We start from the raw sequence: 24,374 nt of genomic DNA, 5'->3' as shown, positions 1-24,374 counted from the left end.
CTAAAACTTATTTATAAACATGCCAAGTGAATAAAGGCAACTGCTGAAAACCCCACCTTAAAGTAAAAGGGAGAGGCTGACTGGCAAAGTGCTTCATTCTGTAACTGCAAGCAGATGTTAGCAAACAGGAAAAGAGTTGAGGATTGTAAGGAGCAAGATACATGCTGGTTGCAAAGAACTTAATAGTAGCTTTCAGTTGACTTTTCTGATGGTATAATAAATCCATCTTCAAACTGCTTGATCAAAAACTCCACAGCTACATAAAGCAAAGGGCTAATCTGGTGCAAACAGCCTCCAAAACTATACTACTACCACCATTTATTTATTTATTTTAAATAAAGCACCAATTTTGAATCTGCAATAATTTTACACTAACTACAGGAGCACAGTCAAAACTAGATCTAGCATAAAACTGGTCTGGGTGAAATGTGTATTACTGAATGTTCGTACTTGGCATGGCATTGGTATGATTGCTCAGAATCAGTCTCAGAGAAAGAATATGAAATATGAAAACCACAGGGTTATTTAAAAAAGAAAAAAAAAAAGGAAAAAGAAAAGGTGGTTTCCTCTGAAGACTAAACAAGAAGTGAAAATATGGCCTGTGAATGAGGACTGAACATCCAGCTCCCAACTGGTGCCATTAACAAGTTGAAGACTACTTTGTATTTCAAGTGAAGAGAAAGAGAGCTTAGAGATGGACTATGAGTGGGTCCAGAATTATTCTTGCTTAGTAACAACATTGTCAAACACTGTTACTTCTCACAGGCTGAAGCTTATGGAATAAGGACTATATCCTGTGGACACTTCGCAAAATTCCCCCCAAAAGGAAAAAGACTCAAGAAGAACTGGGGAGTAGCAGTTGCAGCTTGCAAAGAACAATTCTCACCACACTGAGTGTGGCTCCGTATAACACAAGTCCAGACAAATTCTAGAGTTTGGAGCAATATGCAAGAACTGCAATAAGTTGCATCACTTTCATAAAAGTTTGCCAGCACTTTGCTTTCATGGCATGAACATTAAGGTGGCTACAATGGCATCAGTGCAGAAGTATAATTTCAAGATTTTTCCTCTTTCCAACTTTAGACTATCCTAAGATGAAAAAATTCCTTCAGGTCTTCAAGTCAGGATGGTGTGGGTCTAGCAGTTAACTGCTCATCAACACTCCCCAGAGGTGGGAGCCCTCCTGCTTGCTTTCAGACCTTGCAGACCTGGAAAATACATTTTGCAAATTCCAATTAAGAGACAGCAAAATATCATGCACTTTCAAAGAATTAGGGCTTCATCCTCCCTCAAGTCTCATACAGAAGGCACTGGTTTTGGTTCGCCAGAAGATGGCTTCTTTGTCAGGCAGTGTGTGGTGAAGGAAAAAATACGACTGGGTTATAAAATACCAGTTTACAACAAAACTGGCATGAACTAAAAGTTGGGGGGCTTTTTCCCCTTTTTTTGTTTGGGTGTGGTTTTTTTTCCCCATGTTTTGTTTTTTTTCCTCCTTGTTCTTGCCCGTAGGAATTAATTTAGGTAACCCCTAGAAGATGAGCTAGACTTACTACTCTGACTCACATACGACAAAGTGGTGGTTAGCACCAGAAGGTAAAGGTGCTTGTTTTCTTGTGGCTCCTCTCATCGCTGCTGGATTATTCTTTTATTATTTTTTTTCCCCCTACCCACTACAGTATAAGAACTAGGCTTGAAAGCTTTTTTTGTAGTTAGTATTTTAAATACTATTGGATTGTCTCCAATGCCTCTAACTGCATTCTGAAATTAGCTTTTTCTTCAGTGGTGGCACTAATCTGGCTGTCTTTCTGCTCCCTGGGCAGTTACGTTTGACAAAACAGGTATGAACTTGTTGGTTTTGACATCTGCAACTCACTAAAAAAAGTGCTTGAAATTTGGCATGAGTGCTTATGCATTGATGGGTGATACACAAGCTTAGGAAAGGTGACAGCTGCATAATTCTGTTCATTTGCTGTTACACAGAGAGAAAATATTTGCAGAAGTAGTTATCTGAATTCAAAATCAGCAGAGTTTCGGGCCTTATTTAGGCCCTCTTCTGGAAGGGAGAAGAAAAATAAAGAAAATATAACAGTGGGGACCTTCTTTGGATGAGTTTTCTGCAGACTGCAATCCAAGCCACATTTGGTTGGCAGGCCTTTTGCATTTTAGCAGGTCCTCTGGACTCTACACCTTAAGTTTTTCAGCTGCATGAAACAGTAGAAAGCGTGGCAAAACCATGGGCCTGCAGCTCCAACAGATGAAAAGTAACTGCGGAAGAGCCACGAAGCAAGCCACCTGGGAGGAAGGAGGCAAGAAAATCCACTGTAAAAACGCCTACTGCCAGGCTGGCCTTGCCCTCTCAAGGCAGGTAAGGTGGGAGAAAGACCAGAAGACGAGGAAATCTTGGCCCAACGCGACCACTGCATTTTGTAAACTCCGAGCTAAGTCAGGAAGAGAGGGGGAGGCTCCCGGGGGAGCGCACTTTGCCCAGCGGCCGCCCCGAAGCGCCGCAGCGGCCCCGCGGCCGCAGGGCTCAGCTGCTGCCCCCGCCCGCACCCGCCTCCCGGCGCCCCAGCGGATGCTCCGGCAAAGGGGCCTCCAGGCGAGGCACCAGGCCTGAGCCGGTAAAAAAACAACAGGAATTGCTGCGTCTTGTTCAAACCAACCTGCATCAAACGTGACAGGCAGGCGGGCGCTGTCACCAGAGCGAAGGAGAAGCTCCGTGCGAAGCCCCGCGAAGCCCGGCCCCACCACGGTCCCGCCCGCAGGCACCTGCGAGCCCCGCCGGCCGCTGCCCCCGCCCTCAGCCCCGCGCAGCGGCTGCTGCGCCCCGCTCGGTCCCCGCTCGGTCCCCGCTCGGTCCCCGCTCGGTCCCCGCTCGGTCCCCGCTCGGTCCCCGCTCTCCCGGGGGCCACGGGGGAGGGGTGGCGGGGCCGGGCAGCGCATGCGCCCGCCGGCCGGGCTGGCGGCGGGAGGGAGGGAGAGAGGGAAGGAGGTGGGGCCGGGGCGGCTGTGCGGGGAGAGGGTGGCGGCGCCCGCCGCCGGGGAGAAACTCCGGCGGGGAAGCGGCAGCTGCTGGGCTCGCTCTGCCCCCCGCTCCTCACGCACCTTGTAACGGGAAGGGGGGAAGCGCGGGGCCGGCCGGCCGCCCTCCCCCCGCCCTCCCCCCGCCCCCGAGGCAGAGGCTCCTGCCCGCAGCTCGGCGCGCCCGCCGGCGGGAGAGCGGCAGCAGGCGCTGCGCTGCGCCCCGGGCGGAGGGCGAGGGGCCAGGGCCCCGAGCCGCCTCTTGAGGGGAGGAGAGGGGTGTTCCCGCCCCCTCCGGCCCCGGCCCGGGCGGATGAGCAGCCTTGCGCGCCGCGGCGGCTTTTGCGGCCTCTCCATGGCCGGGCCCCGGCGGTGAAGGCAGCGGGAGCCGCCTGTGCCGGCGCGGCGCCGGGAGGCAGCGCAGCCAGCAGGGGGCGGGCGGGGAGGGAGGGAGGGAGGGAGGGGATGAGCGCCGCAGCCGCCGCCTCTGCGGGAGCCGCCGTCGCCGCCTGCACCGGGGCCGAGGGCGGCTTCTTTTCCAGCGGCTCTGGTCCGGCGGGAGCCATGGGGCCTGAAGAGGGCTCAGCCGGCGGGCTAGGAGCCCTGCCCGGCGCCCTGGCACCGCCGTCGCTGGGCTGCCGGAGCCGCTACCAGCTGCTGCTCTCCGGGAAGGCCCTGGCCGACAGATACCGGAAGATTTACACGGCGGCGCTGAGCGACCGGGAGCTGGGGGGACACCCGGGCAGGTAACGCGCGCCGAGCTCCTTCCCGGGCGAGACGGGCAGCCCCGGCAGCCGCCTTCACCCCTCCCATCGCCGGCTGGGAGCGGCCCTTCCCCCGGCGGCTCCCCCCGGCCCAGAACGTGCACCTTCCTCCCGGCAGCGGCACGCCTCCCCTCCCCCGGCCGCCGCGCTCCTCATCCTGCCTCCTGGCCCCTTGGGCGGGCGGCGCGGTTCCCCCCGCTGCCTCTGCCATGTGGCCGCCGCCGGGCCCCGCGGGACGGCGGGGGCGGTGATGTAACCCAGAGGCTGCCCAGGTGCTGCCCGGGCCCCGCCGCTCGCCGGGCCGGTGTTACGGTGCGGATGGCGCTGCCACCTCCCTCCCCTCTCCCCGGGCGCGGGGGGCAGCGTTACCTGTGCCCGCTCCGCTCCCCTCCCCCAGCGCGGGGGCCGGGGGGGACTCCCTCACGCCGGCCTGGCCCAGAGTAGCGCTGCGAGCCCCCCCTCGGAGCGCCCGTCCTTCCGCGGCCGTCGGGGGGGATGGAGGGTTTCCTCGCGGTGTCCATGTTGAGAGCCCGGGCAGCCCTCGCCCCGGCCGGGGCCCGTCGCGCCGCTGGCACGGGCGGAACCCGCCGGTCCCGAGCGAGACGTGCCGGCTGCGCGGGCACCCGCCGGGCCTGCCGGCGGGGTCTCCCGGGCGGGAAAGCTTGGTGCTCTGCCCTGCGTCCGAGCAGCCTTTAGCTGCCCTGCCTTATTTTCCTCCTCCTTCACTCATCTCTTCCTCTGCCGCCCTGTCGGCGGCCTCCTTGTCTGTAGGGAGGCTGCGTCCTGAGCGGCACTTCCCGGGGGGAGCCGGGGGGGGCTGGGAGGGGTGTGCCGCCCGCTTCGGTTCCCGAGACCCCCGTTCCCCCTGACGGATGGAGCCCCTCGGGGCTTCCCTTCCCTCCGGCAGCTGCCGGCCCTGCCAGCCGGCTCTCGGCTGCGTCCCCGGGCCTCAGCGGGGTGCCTGTTGCTCCTGCCGCTTTCCTGCCGGGATGCCTCGCCGCTCCCCCTCGCAGGCCGTGTGACAGGCGGGGCGGGGAGGGGGCTGCGGGGCCGGGGCGGCGGGCGGCAAGCGCCTCGGGCCCTTCCCCGCGGCCCCCGGCCCGGGCGGCCCCTCCCGGCGGCAGAGGCCAGGGCGGGGAGCCTGGACGGAGCTCCGGCCTGGCGGCCGCTCTGCGTGTGAGGGGGGCGAGGGGCGGGCTCCCCCGTGCTGCCTGGGCGCTCCCCATTGTTTCCCTCCGGAGGTCGCTGAGGATGCGGATGGCAAGAAACCGGCACCTTCCTGCGTTCTCAGCCGCGGCGCTGGCCTTCGGCTGTGATGTGGGTGGCCTGGTCTCAGGGAGAGCTTTGAGCCACCCTTGGTTTAAGTTTGCGGACGGTGGTAAAGCACTCGGTGGTTGGCTTCTTCGGTTTTGTTGTGCTGCGTTTTCAGTCTGACTGGAGCAGCAGGGCTTATTCCCATCCTTTCCTCGCCGCCCCCCTCTCCCTCCATTCCCCAAGGCTACGTGGAATTGACCTGAGAAACCAAAAGAATATCATAACTTTCCCAGGGTGCTTGTGGCAGATGCTGGTAACATGGCTTCTTTTAACGCTGGCATTTGGCATCTTTACAGTTACTGGGATCTAATCAGAGCGTATGACAGGGACACTATTTTCCCCCTCCCCCCATATGGCAACTGTGAGTTTTCTTAATCCTGATATTCCTTAGTTCAGTGCTCGTGCTTTTCCCGGCAGATCTTCTTTTCCTAAGGAAACTTCATTGACCTTTAATCTGCCATGCAGTTGCTCCCTGCTGTTCAGCTATTTGTCAGAATTTTGCCTTAACTTGTCTGTATTTTTTAAATCTGTAGTTTTGAGGTTTTTGTGTCCTCAGTGATTTTGGGTTTCAGGATAATTCAGCTGTTATCTCTTGCACTTGCTATTGTAGAAAATACTAGCTTCACATGTGTAAATGTAATGTTTCTATTAATTGACATTCTTAAAATATTTACCTTTAACTCCAAGGTTGCATTCTTTGGGCAGCTCTTTCTTATCAGCAGGTTTTTATGAGAATTTAAGTTAAAAGAAAAGATGGCATTCGAAGTTACATGTGTCTTAATTTTTGAAGTCTAGATTTAGTTGTATTTTTTTGCTACGTTGTGTCATCTTAGGACAGATCAAAGCAGCCAGGCTCTTCTGTATAGAGGAAACACGTTATCTTAAGCTATTGACAGTTAAATAGCAGCTGGTTAATACTGGTGAATACATCCAATCTGAATTGTAGAATTTCTAAGATGAGGAGTATTTAATCATCAGCTAGTTGACCACTATCTCCTGGTACAGACCCCCAACATCTCCTGTGTCGGACTCATGGCACCCAAGATCATGATCTCCATCCTTTTCTCCATACTAGTGTCAAAATATTCCAATTTAAGGTGCAAGAACTTCAGCCACCTGGTTGTCTTAAACAGAAATGTTAAAAAATGCTTTCTTACAAAAATATTAGAAATCCCAAACATTTTCTAAAGAGATGCTTTTAAGTAATTTGTGACTGCATCTAGTTGCTAGAGTAGATGACAGTGCCAGAAAAACTAATTGAAGGTTAAGATACTGTAGTTGATAGTGTTTTTATTTATCTGTGTGAAAAATCTGAAGCCTCTTAATCTGTTAGTAATGAGTGTTTATGACTAGAAAAGTATCTTGAAGTAGCTTAAAAAAAAAAAGACCTACAGAAATTGCTTTATTAGCATTAATAAAATTCTTGCTGTGCTCAGAGAACACTGTGATTTGAAGAATGGTAGTACATCCTGCTTACAGTATGTTGATAAGGTATTTTTACTTCAGGTCTGCAAAATTACAGTCTGCACTTCGTGTGTTGTGACCAAGTGCCTGCCCCAGTGAGTGCTTTTTTTCCAAACCTGACTTGAATGTTGAGGAGGGGCTAGAAAGCCCTATGAAAGTGTTTGTGTGTAAACAAGGAAATTAAACATCGTGGAGATGATGGGAAAGTCATAAGTAAGATTCATTTCACGTTTGCAAGGTGTTTGTGCTGGCTGTCATCTGAAGGGAGGAATATCACGTGTCGAGTAGGATGCGGTAATTGGCTTTGAAACAGAACCAGCAGTGCTTTGCATTTCCTCATGTGATACTGGCTGCCGGGTTGAGAACACTTTGGTCTCCAAAGGACGCAGTTCAGTTGCTGCGCTTGTTCCCCCTGCCACGTTGACATAATTATTTATATAGTCTCTTGCAGCAACAGATTAGAGACTCGCTCTGGGTTAAAATTAACTTGGCAAAAATGGTTTGTTGTAATCCAGACTAATTCGCTGATCTGGCTCACCTTGTGATTGTGCTTGTGACGGTGTGAGGTGAAGGGTTGCACAGAGATCTATGTGCAGAGAAACTGCTGTTTTTGTCTCTAGAGCCAGCCTAATAATTTTATGGAAGGAAACAGAAAAAAAAAATTATCTAATCTTGCAACTGAAGGTACAGCTGCCTTTGTTCAGATAGCAATGTTAAGAATCTGTTGCAGTGCTGCTGGCAGTGGGAAGTAAAGTTGTTAAGTCAGTATTGGTTTGGAAGACAAATCCACTCCGAGTGTGCCTGATTTGTAGTCTCTGCTTTATGGCTGCTGAAATACATGAAAATGTCTCGTAATGGCAGAATGGCTTTCATGTACCCATGAATGTTTAGTAGGAGATATGAGTCTCTTCAGAGGGCAAGTAAAAACTTCATGTTGCTGGAGTGTTGCCTCATACACTGGGGTTCTGAGTGGATGAAAATGGAAGTCTGCTCTCTGAAGTGATACAAGTTGTTAACTGTTCTCAGTCCTGAATTTTTGTATTTGCAGAGCAAGGTAGTTTAAATTCAGAATTGCCACATTTCGCGGTCTTCAAATACATGGTTTTTCTGTTGTGTATCTTAATCCTAACAAACTTCCCTGTCCAGCTACATTGCAGCTATTATCTCTTGTTCATCTTGAGGTTTCCCTGAACTATCAATCCCTTTACTCCTCTTTTACTTATGTATGTATTACCAGATGTTTCAGGCTCAGTGTGTTCTTGGAGACTGTTTGTGAAATATGGTAGATGTACAAATTTGTAATAGCTTTAGTGTGGCCAGTTTTATAATGAAAATGTTCGCTATATACTTTTGACTAACTAGAAGTTTTTAATATTACAATGACAGTATACTCTAAAATGGCAGTAATTTCATACTCACATCAAAGTGGTTAAACTGTTTTAAAGCTTATCAAATTATCTGTATCAAAAAGGTCATGGTAACTTTTTTTGGTCTGTGGGACACCAACTCAGCAACTGTAAAAATAACATCATGCAAATCCAAGAATAATTTCTGAATTTCTTCTTTGGTTCCGTTTGTACTTGACATTACTTGTGAGTACTATCTCTCGATTTCTGTAGTAAAAGGTATCAGAGACGCAGCAGTATTTATTGAATAGTATTCAATATTTAAAATTTCTTATGCTCCTTACTATGGTGAGACATCTTACTGAGCTTGTCAGGTGCTTAATTTATTTGCTGCATACAGTTCAGTAGAAACATTCAAGCAATTAGTTTAAAAACATTAACCATTTTAAAATACAAATGGGCGTTACTTTTTTGTCCATTGCTGAAGTTGCCACTTCTAACTTAGATCCTTCAGAGGTGAAAAGTTTATGCTGTGATGATGAAAACCCCAAGCAAATGTAATGTTGTGACGTGGCTTGATTGAGATCAAGGAAAAATTTCAGTGGTGACTGGAATGTAAGATTTCTGCTGTTAACCAGAAATCAGACATCTTTTTTCAGCCATTTTGGCTGAAAATGAGAATGCCAACTTTCTTTCATTTTACGGTAGTTCTTTCTACTGGATGAAAAAATAAATTTTTTGGAAGTAGGCCAGCTCATCCACAACTCATAGTTGTAAATTTTCCTCTGGAGAAAGTTGATCATTGGGTTAGTCTTCAGTCTTTTCAAAGTAACAAAAAGTCTTCCCTTATTCACCTTCTTACGCTCCATAACACAATGCTTATTTGGCCCTGACATGGTTTAAGGATGCATTTTTCAAAATTTATTGGAGAAACACTGCTGAAACACTTGATCTTTGCACTGCCAAATTTTTGAAGGATTTGTAGAAACCATGTTTAGTAAATTCAGATATGTGAATTTATTTATTTTTTTATTTGATTGTTGGTATGACAGAAAGCCTTGATTTCTTCAGATCTTAAAGGCTTTACAAAAGCTGTAAGCTGTTTTTTGTTTGGGGCTTGATGCTAAAATGAAATTATAATTGCAGACAAGTTTGAAAGCATTCATTTGATAGAGAAAATAAAGGTTATATGCATAAAGACTAGTAAAATGATAAGGTGTTTCTTGTGAAATATTACATGCCACAATTTTGTGCTTATTCCCATGCAAAGGTTTGCTTCATAGGTCTCTTTCTACTGAAATACTCTAGTCTACTCTATTTTAATTCTTAGGTTTTGTAAATGTCTTTTTGCAAAAAAATAAAAGAAAAAGAGAAAGTTTAAGTCCTTATGTACACTTAAACTTTATTTCATTGGAAGATTGAGGTGCTCTTGAGTCTTACATGCAGCTAACCTGTGCACTAGAAAAGCTGGTAAGAGCTGCTGTAGGTTTTTTAGCTGTGATATAGCAGTGTTATAATACTATATTGTGCTATTGGTTAACAGGGATTTACTAATGAGTAAAACTATATTTTGGCTTAGGTTCTTTACCTTATATTCAGGTAAGGAAAGTAGTTTTACATAGTTTTTTTGTTTAAAATGCTGTAGTAGTTGCTTATTCTAAAATGGTTAGTATTTGTGTGGTGTTAGCATAGAAAATGACGTAAGCTGGAAAGCAGGTGATAATATATCAAGAGGCTTAAGATATGGATTTGTACGTGTGTACATATAAAATAAATACTTTTTTATATATTATTTGAAAAATTACAAAACCTGGAATCCATGAGGAGAATATTTGGGTTTTGTGGGTTGACAGGAATGCATTTCCTTCTCACTAAAATAAAGGCTGAGACAGTCAGAAGTCTAGTGATGCTAACAGTGATGTTCATATGGTAATTGTCTCAGGAAATGTCTTTTTAGTAAGGTAAATAGTACTGGCAGCAGAGTATTGCCTAATTTTCAGTTTCCATTACCCACTCTTGGGTTTTGGCATTCTTGCAGGTGCTCTTCAAGCATAGGTAAGGCCTTAGCCATTTTCTTTTATTGCTAGGTTAATTGTCTGGAAGTTTGGTGATCTCTTGATATTGTTGAGACCCTTGAAGATCTTAGCTGCTTAGCTATGTTCCAGAATACCGTATTTAATGTGTTTTAAACTTTACAAATAATTTATCCTTTCTGAATGTCAAGTTGGGCATTACTGATGAAAATATTTATGGGAAATTATTGTAGGTTCTAGTATCTAATGGCAAAGTTCTTAACAGTAGCAGTGCATCTGGCTCAAGTATCAGTATTATAGTTTTAGTAACTAAATTAATATGAGGTAATTGCATGAATGTAGGTTTTTTCCTGTGGATAATGAACTGTCTTCCACTTAAAACCAGCAAACGTTACCTGAATATTCTGCTGAAGTTCACAAGGATTTGCAATTTTCTTATACAAACATAAGTAAAAGCAGCTCCTAAGTGGGACAGAAGAGGAATCAGGATACTAGATTTACAACAATTGTGGCTTATTCTGCATAATATTTTAACCAGTGACTGCTTGGTTTTGGTGTTTGGTTTTTTTTTAATTTATTATTTCAAAATGGCTACAACAGGCAATTTGAGAAGTTACTTTTCTTAACTGAACTTGGACTTCACTTCCATTCTTTAAAAGGTGTATGAATTTTGTTGGCTAATTCCATATAAGGTTTGATTTTCTATGCTTAGTAGTCTTCAGACTTTCTCATCTTTGTGTCCCTGGGATTCTTACAGCTATTAATTTGAAAACATCAGTGTGTTTGTTCTTTTTTTCCCCCTTTTATATTCTTGATTTGTGGTGAGTGTTTTGGGTGTTCTTTTTTGGTTTTCAGCTGAGAGGAAATGTCGGTTAAAGTTTCAGTTTCAATTATACTATCTGCTCTGGCATGCTGATGGTCTGTTAGGTGTCAAATAAAAACAGTTCAAGTTGGGCTCGAGCAGTTTAAGAAGTTACCATTCCTCACTGTTAGCTGTGTTAAATGTAGGAAATGCGCTTCCCACATACTTACAAACTTGATACTGAATTTGTGTTTCTGCTCTGTGGAGGTTAGGTTTTGTTTTTTCTCCTGTATTATGATCTGCCTCCTGGCCAAAATATTTTTGAGGTGTTTAGTAAATTCTTCTCCTGACATACTGACTGTATATGCTTCACCAGATACATAATTGCCAGACTACTTATGTCATTATAGAAAGCACACAAGACATAACAGGAATACGGTCTTTGTTACTGATGAACTTCATGCAAACTGTTTTCCACATCCTTTGTTTACTTTGGAACCTTGATCCCTTGCAGCATTGCTTAAACACGTGGTTGCGTTTGTTGCATTTTTGCCTTTTTCTTACCTTGCTTGCCATGCACACTGCTTCACACGGAGGTGCTGGTTGGACTAGTAATCTTCCAGTTAACTAAAGTTTTTATAGTCTAAATATAGTCTCTAGCAGTTAATTTTTTCCCAGTGGTCTTTCACAGCCAGTTCCTACCATTGTGCTCCTCCAAAATATGGATGGTAGAAATTGGCACAGGAGAACAGGCTTCTCGTGCCCTAAGTGGCTACCTTAAGGTATACGGTTTCTGTATATTTTGATTTAATATGTTTCACATGTTATGAAGCATATTAATATGCTTATTGTGCTCTTTTCTTAGTAACAAGTATTTAATAGTAAATAGCACATTACAGCCTCCCTTCAGACTGACAAATGTGTTGATGGATTTAATTAGGTTTTGTTGTTAAAACTGAACAATGCTTCTTTCTTTGCATCTGGTATATCTATGACTACTTTAGCCTGAAAAATCTGTGAGGATTTTTCTTTTGTTATTACTTTAAGAAATCTAAATCTACACCAGTTGTACCCCTTAGAAAAGAAACAAAAATTCAGCTTCCTTGTCCCCACAAAACTGGACCACTGTGATTGATTAGTGCCATTCCTTATTGTAATTTTCTTGCCTTAACTTTTCTTGATTTGTGTTCCCAAGCATAATTGTCTAAGATAAGGGGTTTTGAACTGAGATTTTTGAACGCTTACAAAATAACTTTGTAGATTCTATGAAGGCGTGTTGTAGTTTAACCCCAGTAGGCAACTAAGCCTAACATAGCTGCTCAGTCACTTTCCATCCCCAAAGTGGACAGGGGAGACAGCTGGAAGGAATAGAAGTGCAAAATCGCATGGGTTGAGATGGAGATAGTTTAATAGGTAATGTGAAAGCTGTGTGCACAAGCAAAGCAAAATAAGGAATTAATTACTGCTTCCTATTGACAGTACAGTGTTTTGCCAACTCCAGGGAAACAGTTCTTCATCGTTAATAGCAGTTACATGGGAAGACAAGACCCACAACTGTGAATGTTCCCCTTTCCTCCTTTTTCCTCCCAGCTTTTGTTGTTGAGCATGACATCATATGATACGGAATACCCTTTGGTCAGCTGGGGAAGCTGTTCCAGCTGTGTCCCCTCCCAGCTTCTTGTGCACCCCAAGCCTGCTTGCTGGCAGGGTGGTGTGAGGGCAGAAAATGCTTTGATGCTGTGTAAGTACTGTTGCACAACAGCTAAAACATAGGTGTGTTATCAACACTTTTTCCATCACAAATCCAGAACATGCAAGCACCATACAAGCTACTCTGAGGAAAATTTAACTCTATCCTAGTCAAAGCCAATATGGAGTCAAAATCAGATCTGGTCAGAAGCTAAAAGCCTGTTGTTCATAGTTTAAATTAATTAGAATGATCCAAACTACTAGTGAAAAATTTTGTGTATTATAGACATTATTTTATCTTGGTATATAATACATATTATCTATAATGTTTTAAATAGTATGTATCATATACTGAAAATAGTTGAAAGCTTCTTCCCTAACTTGTGCTGCAGTGCCATACTATTTAAACTATTTTGGTCATGCTCTCTGTCAGTCTAAAAAAAATGTCTAGCTAAGAGTTTGAATGTTAACAAACTAAAGTCTTCATTTTACTCCCCCGGTCTTCTCCTTGTTGCAATTAATAACATCATTCACCTTTTCTGTTGAACCTTTAAACCAATGACCGTCTTAATACAGATTTGAAGCCAGTCATTTACAAGATATGTTTTTCTTAAATAAGTATTTTGTTCTCTGGCCTCTTCTTTTTTATTTTGATTATTTCACCATGAGTTGTGTGAATTGTTACTTATGACTCATCTCTTACCTGGTTTTGCCTTTCCTTTCTCTCCCACTAGTCACTGCATTATTCTTTCTAACAGAGGTGCTCATGCATCTTCGTACCCTTGTATGTTTGCAAAGTAGTCATGTCTCAATTCTAGTTCTCTTAAATCAATTCTCTATTCCATTTTATTTCTAGAATATATTGTTACACAGGGTAGACATTGACAGTTGTAAACTGGTGAGTTTTCAGTTGTTTCAGTGAAGACAACGTAGAATTTATTTGTTTTATTTGCAGTAATACTCACTCTAAGGATGATACATTGTTGTTAACCAGTGTAATGAGCCTTTCCTTAATAAGTACAGTTATTCCTAAACTTCATGGAGCATCTTCCCTAAATTACAGTTCTGCTGGTATGATTCTGTGTAAGATAGCTTTGTATGCACTTGGATTTTGGTGGTTACATTTAGAAAGCAAAGTGGCCAAAGGTGCAGATACTGTCATCTTTGCTATGCTATGCTTCAGTAAACAAAATTTTAAAAAATCCTCAAAATATTTATTAAGGGTAAGAGATACAGAAGTACTTTCCTCTATACTCAAAAACTTGATGTAGAGTATTTTCCTTGCATGTGTACAGATGTAATTTCATAAATAACATAGAGGGAATAAAGAAAAATCAGAGAATTACCAAAAGGAAAGTACCACTGTCAGTGGTTATCCTGAGAGACCATTATCTTTGCCTGGAGAACACTTCGCAGGGATGCTTTCTTGTGTGTTCTCTTTGTTTGTATGAGATAGATTTGCTATTTTAGAAGCCTTTTCCGTTATAAAAGGGATCTGGATACTGTTTTATATTTTTGCACTTTTATCACCGTTAAAATCAGATCCGTTTTACTTGTGTAGTTGTGTTTTAATTTCATATACAGAACCTGCACTATTAACTTTTCAGACTATATCAGAGAGGCCTTATAAAGGATATTTCAGCAATTGGAATAAGTAATTTCTTAAGCCTCCAGAATTTTTGTGTGTGATTTTGGGTTTGTTTTTTTGTTTGTTTTGTTTTTTGTGTGTGTTTTTTTTGTATTATTTGTGTGTTGTTGTTTTTTAAAAAAAACTGGTTTTAACAAAAAAATTAATGTGGTAGTAAAGATAATACAGATTTATGTCATAGACTTGCAAAAATAGTTCTCAATTATGAAACTAAATTAATGATTAAAAAGATGTGCAATTTTTGCTCAGAAGCAATAGTACATTAAAGTCTGAACTGAACAAATAGTAAGATGACCTTTTTCATCTGACTCAGTGTGTGCAGGGATGAGTTCCAGGCTGTGTAATACGGCTATTTGTCTTGCCCATCTTCCAGATGTTTGATGTCTTAACTATATGTAGCTCTATATTTCTCCCTCGGCGGTGTTCTCTCAGATCCATCAGTCTCCTTTGTTTTGAGTTTTTTTAACCTTTTCAGTTGCCATAGAAGTTCAGTATAGCCTGTCCTACTAGTCTGCCTCTGTTTTCTTCTAAGCGTGTCTTAATTGGATTGCAGTTGATGTTCCTTACCCTGATTTATTAATTTAGGTGACAGGATTTTGATGATTTTTTTCATTTGTAATTGTACTGCTCAAGCCCTGACTTTCCTTTTATATTAGCATGGATGAAAATTCATGTAATAATGCTTGATTAATAGTTCAAAGCAGATTGCACATAAGCAGGTAGTGGTTTGCAGGGCATCCACATGGCTGTCGGAATGACAGTTGAGCTGTTTCCCACTTTACTGAGAACTGGAATTTGTCACGTGTTAGATAATAGGCTTACTAAATAAAGATGTTTTCAATAATTTCAAATATTTGGGCTCTTCTCAGGATAGCACTGTCACTGTTGACAATCAAAAAATGCCAAACTTATTATTTGGGGAAAAAAGTTATTGTGCTCTCTAGTGTTGTTTTGAGATCTGCCTCTCAAGCTGAACAGTTTTCCTCTTCAATGATTCTCGTTGCTGAGTTCCTTAAAAAAAATCTGTAGCCCTTGATGAAAAATAACAGTATTCCCAGTGGTTTTCAATAACAGTGGGTATTTGACAGATACCTTCAGGGCAGAGCGAGCTGTGGATGTTTACCTCAACAAGTGAAAATGCAGAATCCTGCATCAGGGGAGAAATAACCCTAGGGATGGTTCAGCAGAGAAGTAGCTTGGTGTACTGGTGGACAACAGTCTGACTGTGTGCTGGTAATGGATTGCCATGGCAAAGAAGGCAGGCAGCCTTCTGGGTTGGGTTTGGAAGAGTGGTGGCAGTAGGTAGAAGGCATAGGCACTAGAATAGGTTGCCCAGCGAGGTTGTGGGTGCACCTTCTATGGAGGTGTTCAAAGCCAGGTTGAATGAGGCTTTGTGCATCCTAGTCCAATGTGAGGTGTCCCTGCTCATAGTAGGGAGGTTGGAATTACATGATCTTTAAGGTCCCTTCCAACCTCTTCTGCTCAGCATTGGTGGCTGCACCTCGAGCATCCAGTTTGGGACTTGCTAGTACAGGAGAGACAGGCATACTGGAGAGAGTCCAGTGCAGGACAACAAAGACGATTAAGCACATCTGTAAGGAAAGCCTCAAAGAGCTGGGACTGTTCAGGCTGGAGAGAAGGCTTGGAGTAATCTTATCAATGTAGGTGTGGAATAAGAAGAGGGAGCCAGACTCCTCAGTAGTGCCCACTGACTTGACAAGTGCTAGTGGGCACAAATTAAAAGTGAAATTCCAGTGCTTTTGAAGGAAGCACTTCTTTGCTATGGGAGAAGTCAAGCACTGGCACAAGTTGTCCAGAGAGGTTTAATATCTGCTTGGTGATATTAAAAATCCAATTAAAACATAGAACTGGGCAACCTACTCTGTCTGACCCTGCACAAGCAGGCAGTTTCATAAAATCAGCCACAGAGTCAGAGAAGGCTGAGGTTGGAAGGGACCTCTAGAGTTCATCTGGTCTACCTCCTCTAGTCATACAGGGTTGCCTGTAGCTGGTTGCCCAGTGCAGTGCCCAGACGGTGTTGAATATTGACAAGGATGGAGACCACACAATCTCTGTGTACAACCTGTGCCAGTGCACATTCACCCTCACAGTAAAAAGTTATCTCGAGGTCCATCCTAACCTGAATGATTCTGTGATTCCATAATTCTTAGGAAAATAGACTGCAAGGAGAAAGCATCTCTATTAGGCTTACCTGTCTGTCTTCTGACAGGAGGTGTCACAAGGAAGCAACACACAGAGTACTGAAGTGGTCCTCGTGTTACTGGAAACACAGAATCATCTTGGTTGGGAAAGGTCTTTTAGATCTTGGAGTCTGACTATAAACCTAGCACTGGCAAGTCTGCTGCTAAACCATGTTCCTAAATGTCGCGTTCTACACATCTTTTAAGTACCTCCAGGGGCTCAGTAATCCAAGAACCATTTGGTCTTATTATTAAAGACTGAGAAGAAGGTATTAAGTACCTCAGCCTTTTCCTAATCCTTTGTCACCATGTATCCACCTGCATCCAAGAAAGGATGGAGATTCTCTGTAGCCCTCCTGTCTCCTTTTGTTCACATATTTATAGAAACATGTACTTGACCTCCATGATAAAACTCAGGAGAAGTAAAAGGCGTAGGAGGGGAACTGAAAAGCAAGGAACAGTTGCTGTTTGGATTAAGTTAAGGCTACATATTTGTCCTAACATTCTTGTAGGAAGAGCTTCATGGTAACAAGAGCCAAATATAAGTAATTTATTATTTAGAGCCTTTTTAAGCTGTTTTCAGGTCTTTTGTGTGTTAGAGTCTTGCTGTGGTAATGGGTGTCTAGTGGCCCTTAATCTCCAGTTTGGGGATATTTCTCCAAAACTCTTAGCTTTTCTGCAGCCTGTCTTCCACTGTTTTTTTGGTTTTTTGTGTTTGTTGTTGTTTTGCTAGCAAATACAATATTCAAATTTCGAATACATCACAGCAGGCAAAAATATGGTTGTGAGCCAACTGCTATGCAGCTAAGCAACTTCAGCTATGATTTTGGCAGTAACTGTTATTTTTCCTACCCTGGTTGCAACTGTGCTAAGAGGAAGGGAAGGTCAAGCAACTGCTTCATGAAGGTATTTTTCATTAATTACTTCACAGAGCAGGTATTTCTTTATCAGAGATATTTTAAAACCCAGGCATACTAGTGTCAGCAAAAGGTGCTTTTGTACAAATTAAATGCAGGTATATGTCATAAAGCTTGATAATACTTAGTTTGGCATAACACTGAGAGAGGTTCTGTTTTTGTGTGATACTTACAAATTTGTGATAGAAAAAATGAAGCATTAAAAAGCTTTTGGAACTATTTTTTTGTAAGCAGACATTTTGATTATCAAGGCAAGAACAGATTGGGGTTTTTGAGTAGTATTTATTTTCCTTCTTTATTCTTGCTGTCTACTGACACTGTCCCAATGGTTGAAAGCAATTTAGATCTTTCAGTAGTAGAAGGAATGATTGGTCAGGGCTACTTAGTCATCAAAACAAGGTATCTGCAAAGGCAAAAAGTAAAGCAAGGAAAGACTTGGGAAAGTTCAGTTGTAGGGTACTTCAAGGCAACCTCTAGACATGATAAAACGCTTGCTGTGAACCACTTTCACACTAATTGGTAGATTTGTGTTGGAGGGAATTAGTTGGAGTAACCCACAAGCAAGCTAAAGGCAGAATTAGGAGTTTAGAATGCACTGGACCTAGTACTTGAGCAATTTTCTGAGCATCTCTCATTATATAGTTAAAGATGTAATCTAAAAGCACTTACCCTTAAATGACACATTCTGTATGCTAGCTTTGTAGAAGGCACGTAGCATTTTGACCATGCGAGTTGTTTACTTTGGGTTGCTTTATGGGGCGTGTTGTAAGGCAGTTCCTCGTTATAGATACTTGGGTTTCTTGGCAGCTGCAGTGGTACAGATACCACATTGAGGTTGGAGAAATCAAAGGGGATTTTCATTGGAAGGACACGTAATGCATAGTTAAATATGGGTGGTTTTGTACATGGAAGCTCATAGTTGCTTTCAACAAGTATTCCTCCAGTTTGTAGAAGTAAGGCTGAAGATTGTAGCTTCCCTAAATGTGGAGAGGTACCAAAATAGGGAGTATGCAAGACAAGCAGGAATTTTAATAGACTTTACAATAATATTGGAGGTCTGTGACTAGTGGAGTCCCTCAGGGGTTGGTACTGGGACCGGTACTATTCAATATTTTCATCGGCGACCTGGATGAGGGAACAGAGTGTAACCTCAGCAAGTTTGCTGGTGACACTAAACTGGGAGGTGTGGCTGACACACCAGAAGGCTGTGCTGCCATTCAGTGAGACCTGGACAGGCTGGAGAGTTGGGTGGGGAGAAACTTGTTGAAATTCAACAGGGGCAAGTGTAGAGTCTTGCATCTGGGGAAGAACAACCCCAGGTACCAGCACAGGTTGGGGGCTGACCTGCTGGAGAGCAGGAGTAGGAGTAGGAGAAAGAGACCTGGGGGTCCTGGTGGACAGGAGGATGACCATGAGGCAGCAATGTGCCCTTGTGGCCAAGAAGGCCAGTGGCATCCTGGGGTGCATTAGAAAGGGTGTGGTTAGTAGGTCAAGGGAGATTCTCCCCACCTCTATTCTGCCTTGGTGAGGCCACATCTGGAATATTGTGTCCAGTTCTGGGCCCTGCAGTTCAAGAAGGACAGGGAACTGCTTGGAGTCCAACGCAGAGCCACAAAAATGATGGAGTGGAACATCTCCCTTATGAGGAAAGGCTGAGGGAGCTGGGTCTCTTTAGCTTGAGAAGAGGAGACTGAGGGGCATCCTCATCTATGTTTACAAATATGTTAAGGGCAAATGTCAGGGGGATGGAGCCAGGCTTTTTTTCAGTGATGTCTATTGATAGGACAAGGGGCAATGGGTACAAACTGGAGCAGAGGAGGTTCCATGTAAACATCAGAAAAATCTTCTTTACTGTGAGAGTGACAGAGCCCTGGAACAGGCTGCCCAGAGAGGTTGTGGAGTCTCCTTCACTGGAGACATTCAAAACCCACCTGGACACATTCCTGTGTGATGTACTCCAGGTGACCCTGCTCTGTCAAGGGGGGTTGGACTATATGAGCTTTCGAGTTCCCTGCCAACCCCTGAGATTTCTGTGATTCTGTGAATATTCAGTGTTTGCATTTTGTCACTGGTACCTCTTCACCTCCTTGCCAACATCCATACTCCACATATTTTCTTGCTATTTAGTTCTCTGGTCATAAAACCTGTTCTCAATCTACTGATTAAACCGTTAAAGCTCTGCCCACTTCCTTTGTTTTCTTTCTTATCATTGTCAACTTCTTCATGTGAGCCGTTGCTTGTTTGTCTGCAACTTTGGTTGAACTTTCTCTTTCCTTGTTTTTTTCCTTCAGCTTTATGTTTGCCAGATGCTTTTCAGTTGTTAAAAGCAAGTCTGGATGTCCTGTAAAATAAAATTTAAAAGCAACTTATTTCTTGTTATAAGGGAGGAAATACACTCCCATAGTTTTGACATCTCTGCAGATTTTCTGATTAACCTTCATAATCCTTTTTTCTTTAGTATTCCCTTTTCCATATTTTGAAGCCCTTATAGGTGAACTTCTGTAGCAATAAGACAGTGAATAGTAAGTTTCTTGCTGACAGGTGCTCTGGTATTTTTCAGCTGTGGTTCTCCATTATTGTATTTGATATTAAGTTGCCTTGAAGCTAGCTTACAAATTAACAGCTGTTTGGGAGCACTTTGGAGGATGCAGTAAATGGCATGGAAGATAGGAAAGCCCAGCAGAGGCTGTGATTGCTTTAATGTCTCTCCATAATGGTTCTGCCCTTCATCTTTGTGATCATATGTCAGATAGAATATCTGCTTAGAAGATAAGGAAAAAACCTCAAAGTGCACATTGTTGTCGTTCATTAGAAGAGCACCTCCTTGTTTTATGCCTGGCTGAAAACTGATGCAGATGTGATAGAAAAAGTAGCTCTAATGTGATGAAGACAAGAATAAAGAACAGGCTAGAAGACAGTTAGGTATTTTCACAGGTATGATGAAATTTCCCATTAAAGTGGTTGGAAAAACTGGCTGAGGCAATTTCGGAGCTATTAGGAATTGCCTTGGAGAATTCATAGAAGGTATATAAGATTCTAGAAGGCTGGTATAAAGCAAATGAGTAAACAGTGCCTGACTAAAAAATGAATAGAAGGGTTAATGTACTGTAGTGTAGTTTCTGTTGGCTACATTTCTGAAAGTCTTGGAAAAATAATATGTTGTATAAATGAAGATGATAAACTTGACACAAAATTGATTTTTAATGAGCTCTGTTTGTGAACTTTAATACTTAGTCACTACTAACAGTTGTCTAAAACTTAGTTTTCAAAAAATTTGGGAAATAGTTAGCATTTCACCAGAAGAAATCTCAAGTGCTAAGCTTGTTCTGAAATCATGTGATGATGGAGTTTGGAACCAGCACCACATAGTCTGTACTTTAGCTCAGAGCTTGCTCTGAACTGAACCTTAAAATATCTTGTTATAGCGGATCACCTAGGATTATACCAGAGCTCTGAGTCTAGCCTTGGGCCTGCGTTAAGAAGCAGGGTCTGTTCTTCAAGCAGATGCAGATGAGAAAAGCTGATGTTGCCCCTGTTGTCTCATTGGCTGAACGATAGCCTTCCTCAAGTGGAATTCTGGGGTGCGTTGTCTTCCACCTGTCAACTTGGTTACCCCTGTTCTAGACGGAACTACTGTGAGGTGGGTTTAAAACCACAGAGCAGAGCACCCTGGAGCGGTGCTGCGGAATGGCCGGCTCTGGAGGGGAGTCTCGGGGAGAGGAGGTCGAAGCGTCTGGATCTGTCCTAGGTCCTGAACTCTCACTCCCGTCTTGGGCAGCTTCAGTGTTGGAACTGAAATTGCAGATGCGAAGGTTCATAGGGGATGCAAAACTGGGAAGGGTTACAAGTATACTGAAGCTGGTAAGCTCAACAAATCCTTAGCTTAAAAAAAAAACAAAAAAACAACAAACAACAAACAAGCAACAACAAAACAAAAAAAGCCAAGAAAAAACCCCAACCACAGAAGTGCAAATGTGAAACCAGGAGCAAATAAAAGATAAAGTAGAAGTTCCTTGTACATATTTTGTAGAATTGTAAAGTGGGTGTGATTCAGCAGTTTCATGCTGTTGGAGTGTTCCAGAATTTATTTCTTTTTCAAAAGGAGTGAGATTCTTTTGTGTAGAAAAGCTGAAGTAATTCTTGACCTTTTCTTTGCACTTCAGGACTGTGGGACTTATTATGCCTCTCTTTTTTGTTGTTTTCTTGCCAAGAATTACTAGTTAGGAGTATGAGAGAATAGTGATTTTAATTCTCAGTGATGTAGATGATTTGTGGTTTAGGCTGAAGGAATTGAGACTGCTTAATTGACAGACTCTCATTTCTCCTCAGACTTGAAATAAATTCAAGGTAGCCATGGAAAAAAGTGGAAAATAAACAGATTTTTTCACAATAGAGACATAACAAAAATAACATTTAATTGCCATAAAGGCAATTTAGAACAGACCTCACAAAGAGCTGTCTAGTAGGATTTCTTAGAACATGGTCGAAGTGTGATCATTGACGGTGTTTAATATCTCTACAGGGAAAACACCTGTCAGGAATGAAGTGGAATTTGACTATTACTGTGCGGGTCGAGGGAGTGAAAAGACTGACCTTTCAAGAGACTGTTTTTAAGGATTCTAGAATATCTCCCACTTGCCAAATTATATGTTACATTGCCTGGGGACATGCACAAGTTTTCTGTATCACTGAAGTCTGGAGATGTCTTGTTAAAGATCCTGTTCACATGTCCACATTGATCTGCACAGAGAAGCTCTTGATTGTTTGATATAAGCATGTTACTTACCATGCGCTTTTAATGTACTGTTGGGCATTGGTTATATCCAGAAAGTGTGGATTCATTCAAGTGACTGGCTTGTTTTAATACATGCATATAATTTAAGCGTGGCAGAATGGTTTTCATCCTTTGTTCTTTTGTTAGTTTTGTGTAGTGTTTTAGCTTTGATTACACTGAGTAATTCCCATAGAAGTCTGATCTTATACCTGATTTTGCTTTGTTTGCTGATCCAGATGGTGAACAGATGAAAAGCTCAGTATGTCTCTACTTGGAATCGTAGTCAGAAACTTGGCATGGCACCAGGAAAAAAGCTAAACTCAGAATGAGAAAAAAATACACTCCTTCCACAATTTACAAACCCATTTGTCATGTAGTCAGATTTTTACTTCATCATGTAAGCAAACCATGAGTATCACAGAATAGTTGAGATTGAAAGGGACCTCTAGAGACTTTTTAGTCCAACCTCAAGCTTCCTGCTCAAAGTAGGATCAACCACAGCAGGTTGCTGTGAACAATGTCCAGTTGGATTTTGAATGTCTTCAAGGGTGGAGGATCTGTAGCCTCTCAGGGCAACCTGATCCAGGATTTGACAACTCTTAACAGTTCTTCTGTTTAAATGGAACTTGCTGTATTTCACTTTTTGCCCCCTTGTCTCTCAGCCTGTTACTGGATTTTGCACACAAGACTCTCGCGTCATAATCTTTACTCTCTTCCATCAGACATATATCCACATTGAGAAAATTCCACCCCTTCCCTTCCAAGTTTTCTCCTCCAGCTAAATAATCTGTTTGCTGAGTTTCTTCCTATGTGACAGATGCTCCAGTCCCTTAAACATCTTATTTGCCCTTCTCAGAACTCACTCAAGTAAGTGGGTCTCTCTCTGACTTGACTTATTTAAACGTTTGCTAACCTGAACTTCCTTCACTGAGGGTAAGACATCATTACTTGGACTTTCCCACTGGCGTCAGGGACATGGCATTGGTGAAAGCAAGTTTTATCAATAAACATGTTAGGTGGCTGGTGTCGTTTGTGACCAGGCTCTTAGTCATGTAGTATTTGGCTCGTGTTTTTCCCTAGTCTTCATTTTGCTACTGATACATGTATATAAGCCAAACTTGTCCTTGGTGTTCCTTGCCAGATTGAACTCCAGGTGAGCTTTGGCTTTTTTAATGCCATCCCTGAATGCTCAGACAGTGTCTCTGTGTTTCTTCTGGGTGATGTGACTCTGCTTCCACCTGTTGTATGCTTCCTTCATATGCTTGAGCTTTGTCAGGAGCACCTTATTCGTCCATGCAGGCCTCCTGTCTCCTTTGTTTGACTTCCTGCATATGTGAACAGACCACTCCTAAGCTTGGAAGTGATCCTTGAAAATCAGCCAGCTCTTCTACACCTCTTTATCTCCAGGCAACTATGACCCATGAGACTCTTCAAAGTAGGCTGCTGAACAGGTCAGAGTCTCTCTCTCTGAAGTCTAGAGTTTTGATTCTGCTTTTGCCTTGCTCCCTTCTTTCAGGTTCCTGAACTTCACCTGCATTTTCACTGTACCCATGACTGCCCTCAGCCTTCACACACCTGCCTAGTTCCTCCTTGTTTTAAGAGTCAAGCCCAGCAAAGTGCCTTCCTTCACTGACTCCTCTATCACCTGTGTCATTCAGTTATCATCCATGCACTTCAGAAACCTCCAGCATTGTTTGTGGCCCGCTGTGTTCTTTCCAGTAGATCCTGTGGTAGTCAACATCCCCCGTAAGGACCAGCACCTGTGAATGTAAGGCTTCTTGGGGATCTCATCTACTTCCTGATAAGACTGCCTGTAGCAGACACCCAAACCCATATTAGTCTGCTCTCTAATCCCACCTCTTAACCTTTCTGTTGGGTTGCCATCAACTGTTTCATATTGTGTCTGAATCACAGAAAGAACAAGGACAATCCAGTTGGTGTTCTGCAAGAACTATGGTAGAAGTTTTGGTGATGTTTGCATGTGGGAAGGTAAAGGAAAACCATCAGACAAAATGGTAGAAAATGAAACTTGCTGTGTTTACCACTTACTTTGAAGCATAATTTATACTTCCCAGAAGTATAGAAGAGAGTTACAAATCATCCCATTTTCTGGGCAGTCATTCTATGTTGATGCAGCTTTGTTTACTCAAAATAACTCTCTTCTTCATCTCCCTTTTGTAGATAAGGCCTGTAGTACTTCAGTTCTCCATTGGTGACTTAGGAGTAGTGATGCTTCTGTGTGCTATTTGGTAAAGAAAAGTCTTTGTAAAGCTGTGGCAATCGGATGTTGTAATGTGCTTATTCAAAAAGAAAATCACAAAAGCATATAGACTTTTGCAAGTCAAATACTCCCCTGACAGTTTGCTGGGTAGAACTTACAGTAGTTGAGATGGGGCACAGT

The 24,374-nt window shown here is 43.3% G+C and overlaps 1 protein-coding gene across 14 annotated transcripts in view; it reads left to right on the top strand.

Moving 5' to 3' along the window:
• Positions 1–3,486: 3,486 nt before the first annotated feature.
• The window catches only part of MYCBP2 (MYC binding protein 2), a 190,187-nt gene continuing 169,299 nt past the window's right edge, over positions 3,487–24,374 (top strand). For 11 of the 14 annotated variants that reach the window (XM_051608394.1, XM_051608393.1, XM_051608390.1 and 8 more), the window contains exon 1: positions 3,501–3,767. In XM_051608394.1, the coding sequence (XP_051464354.1) occupies positions 3,586–3,767 (182 nt within the window). In that variant the 5' untranslated portion in view covers positions 3,501–3,585. Of the gene's footprint in view, positions 3,768–24,374 lie in introns of all 14 variants that reach the window. The other 3 variants (XM_051608381.1, XM_051608380.1, XM_051608388.1) reach the window with 2 other exon arrangements.

The sequence above is a fragment of the Apus apus genome, chromosome 1 (assembly GCF_020740795.1).
Source record: "Apus apus isolate bApuApu2 chromosome 1, bApuApu2.pri.cur, whole genome shotgun sequence".
Classification (NCBI taxonomy): domain Eukaryota; kingdom Metazoa; phylum Chordata; class Aves; order Apodiformes; family Apodidae; genus Apus; species Apus apus.
This window is presented reverse-complemented; position numbering and strand designations above follow the sequence as displayed.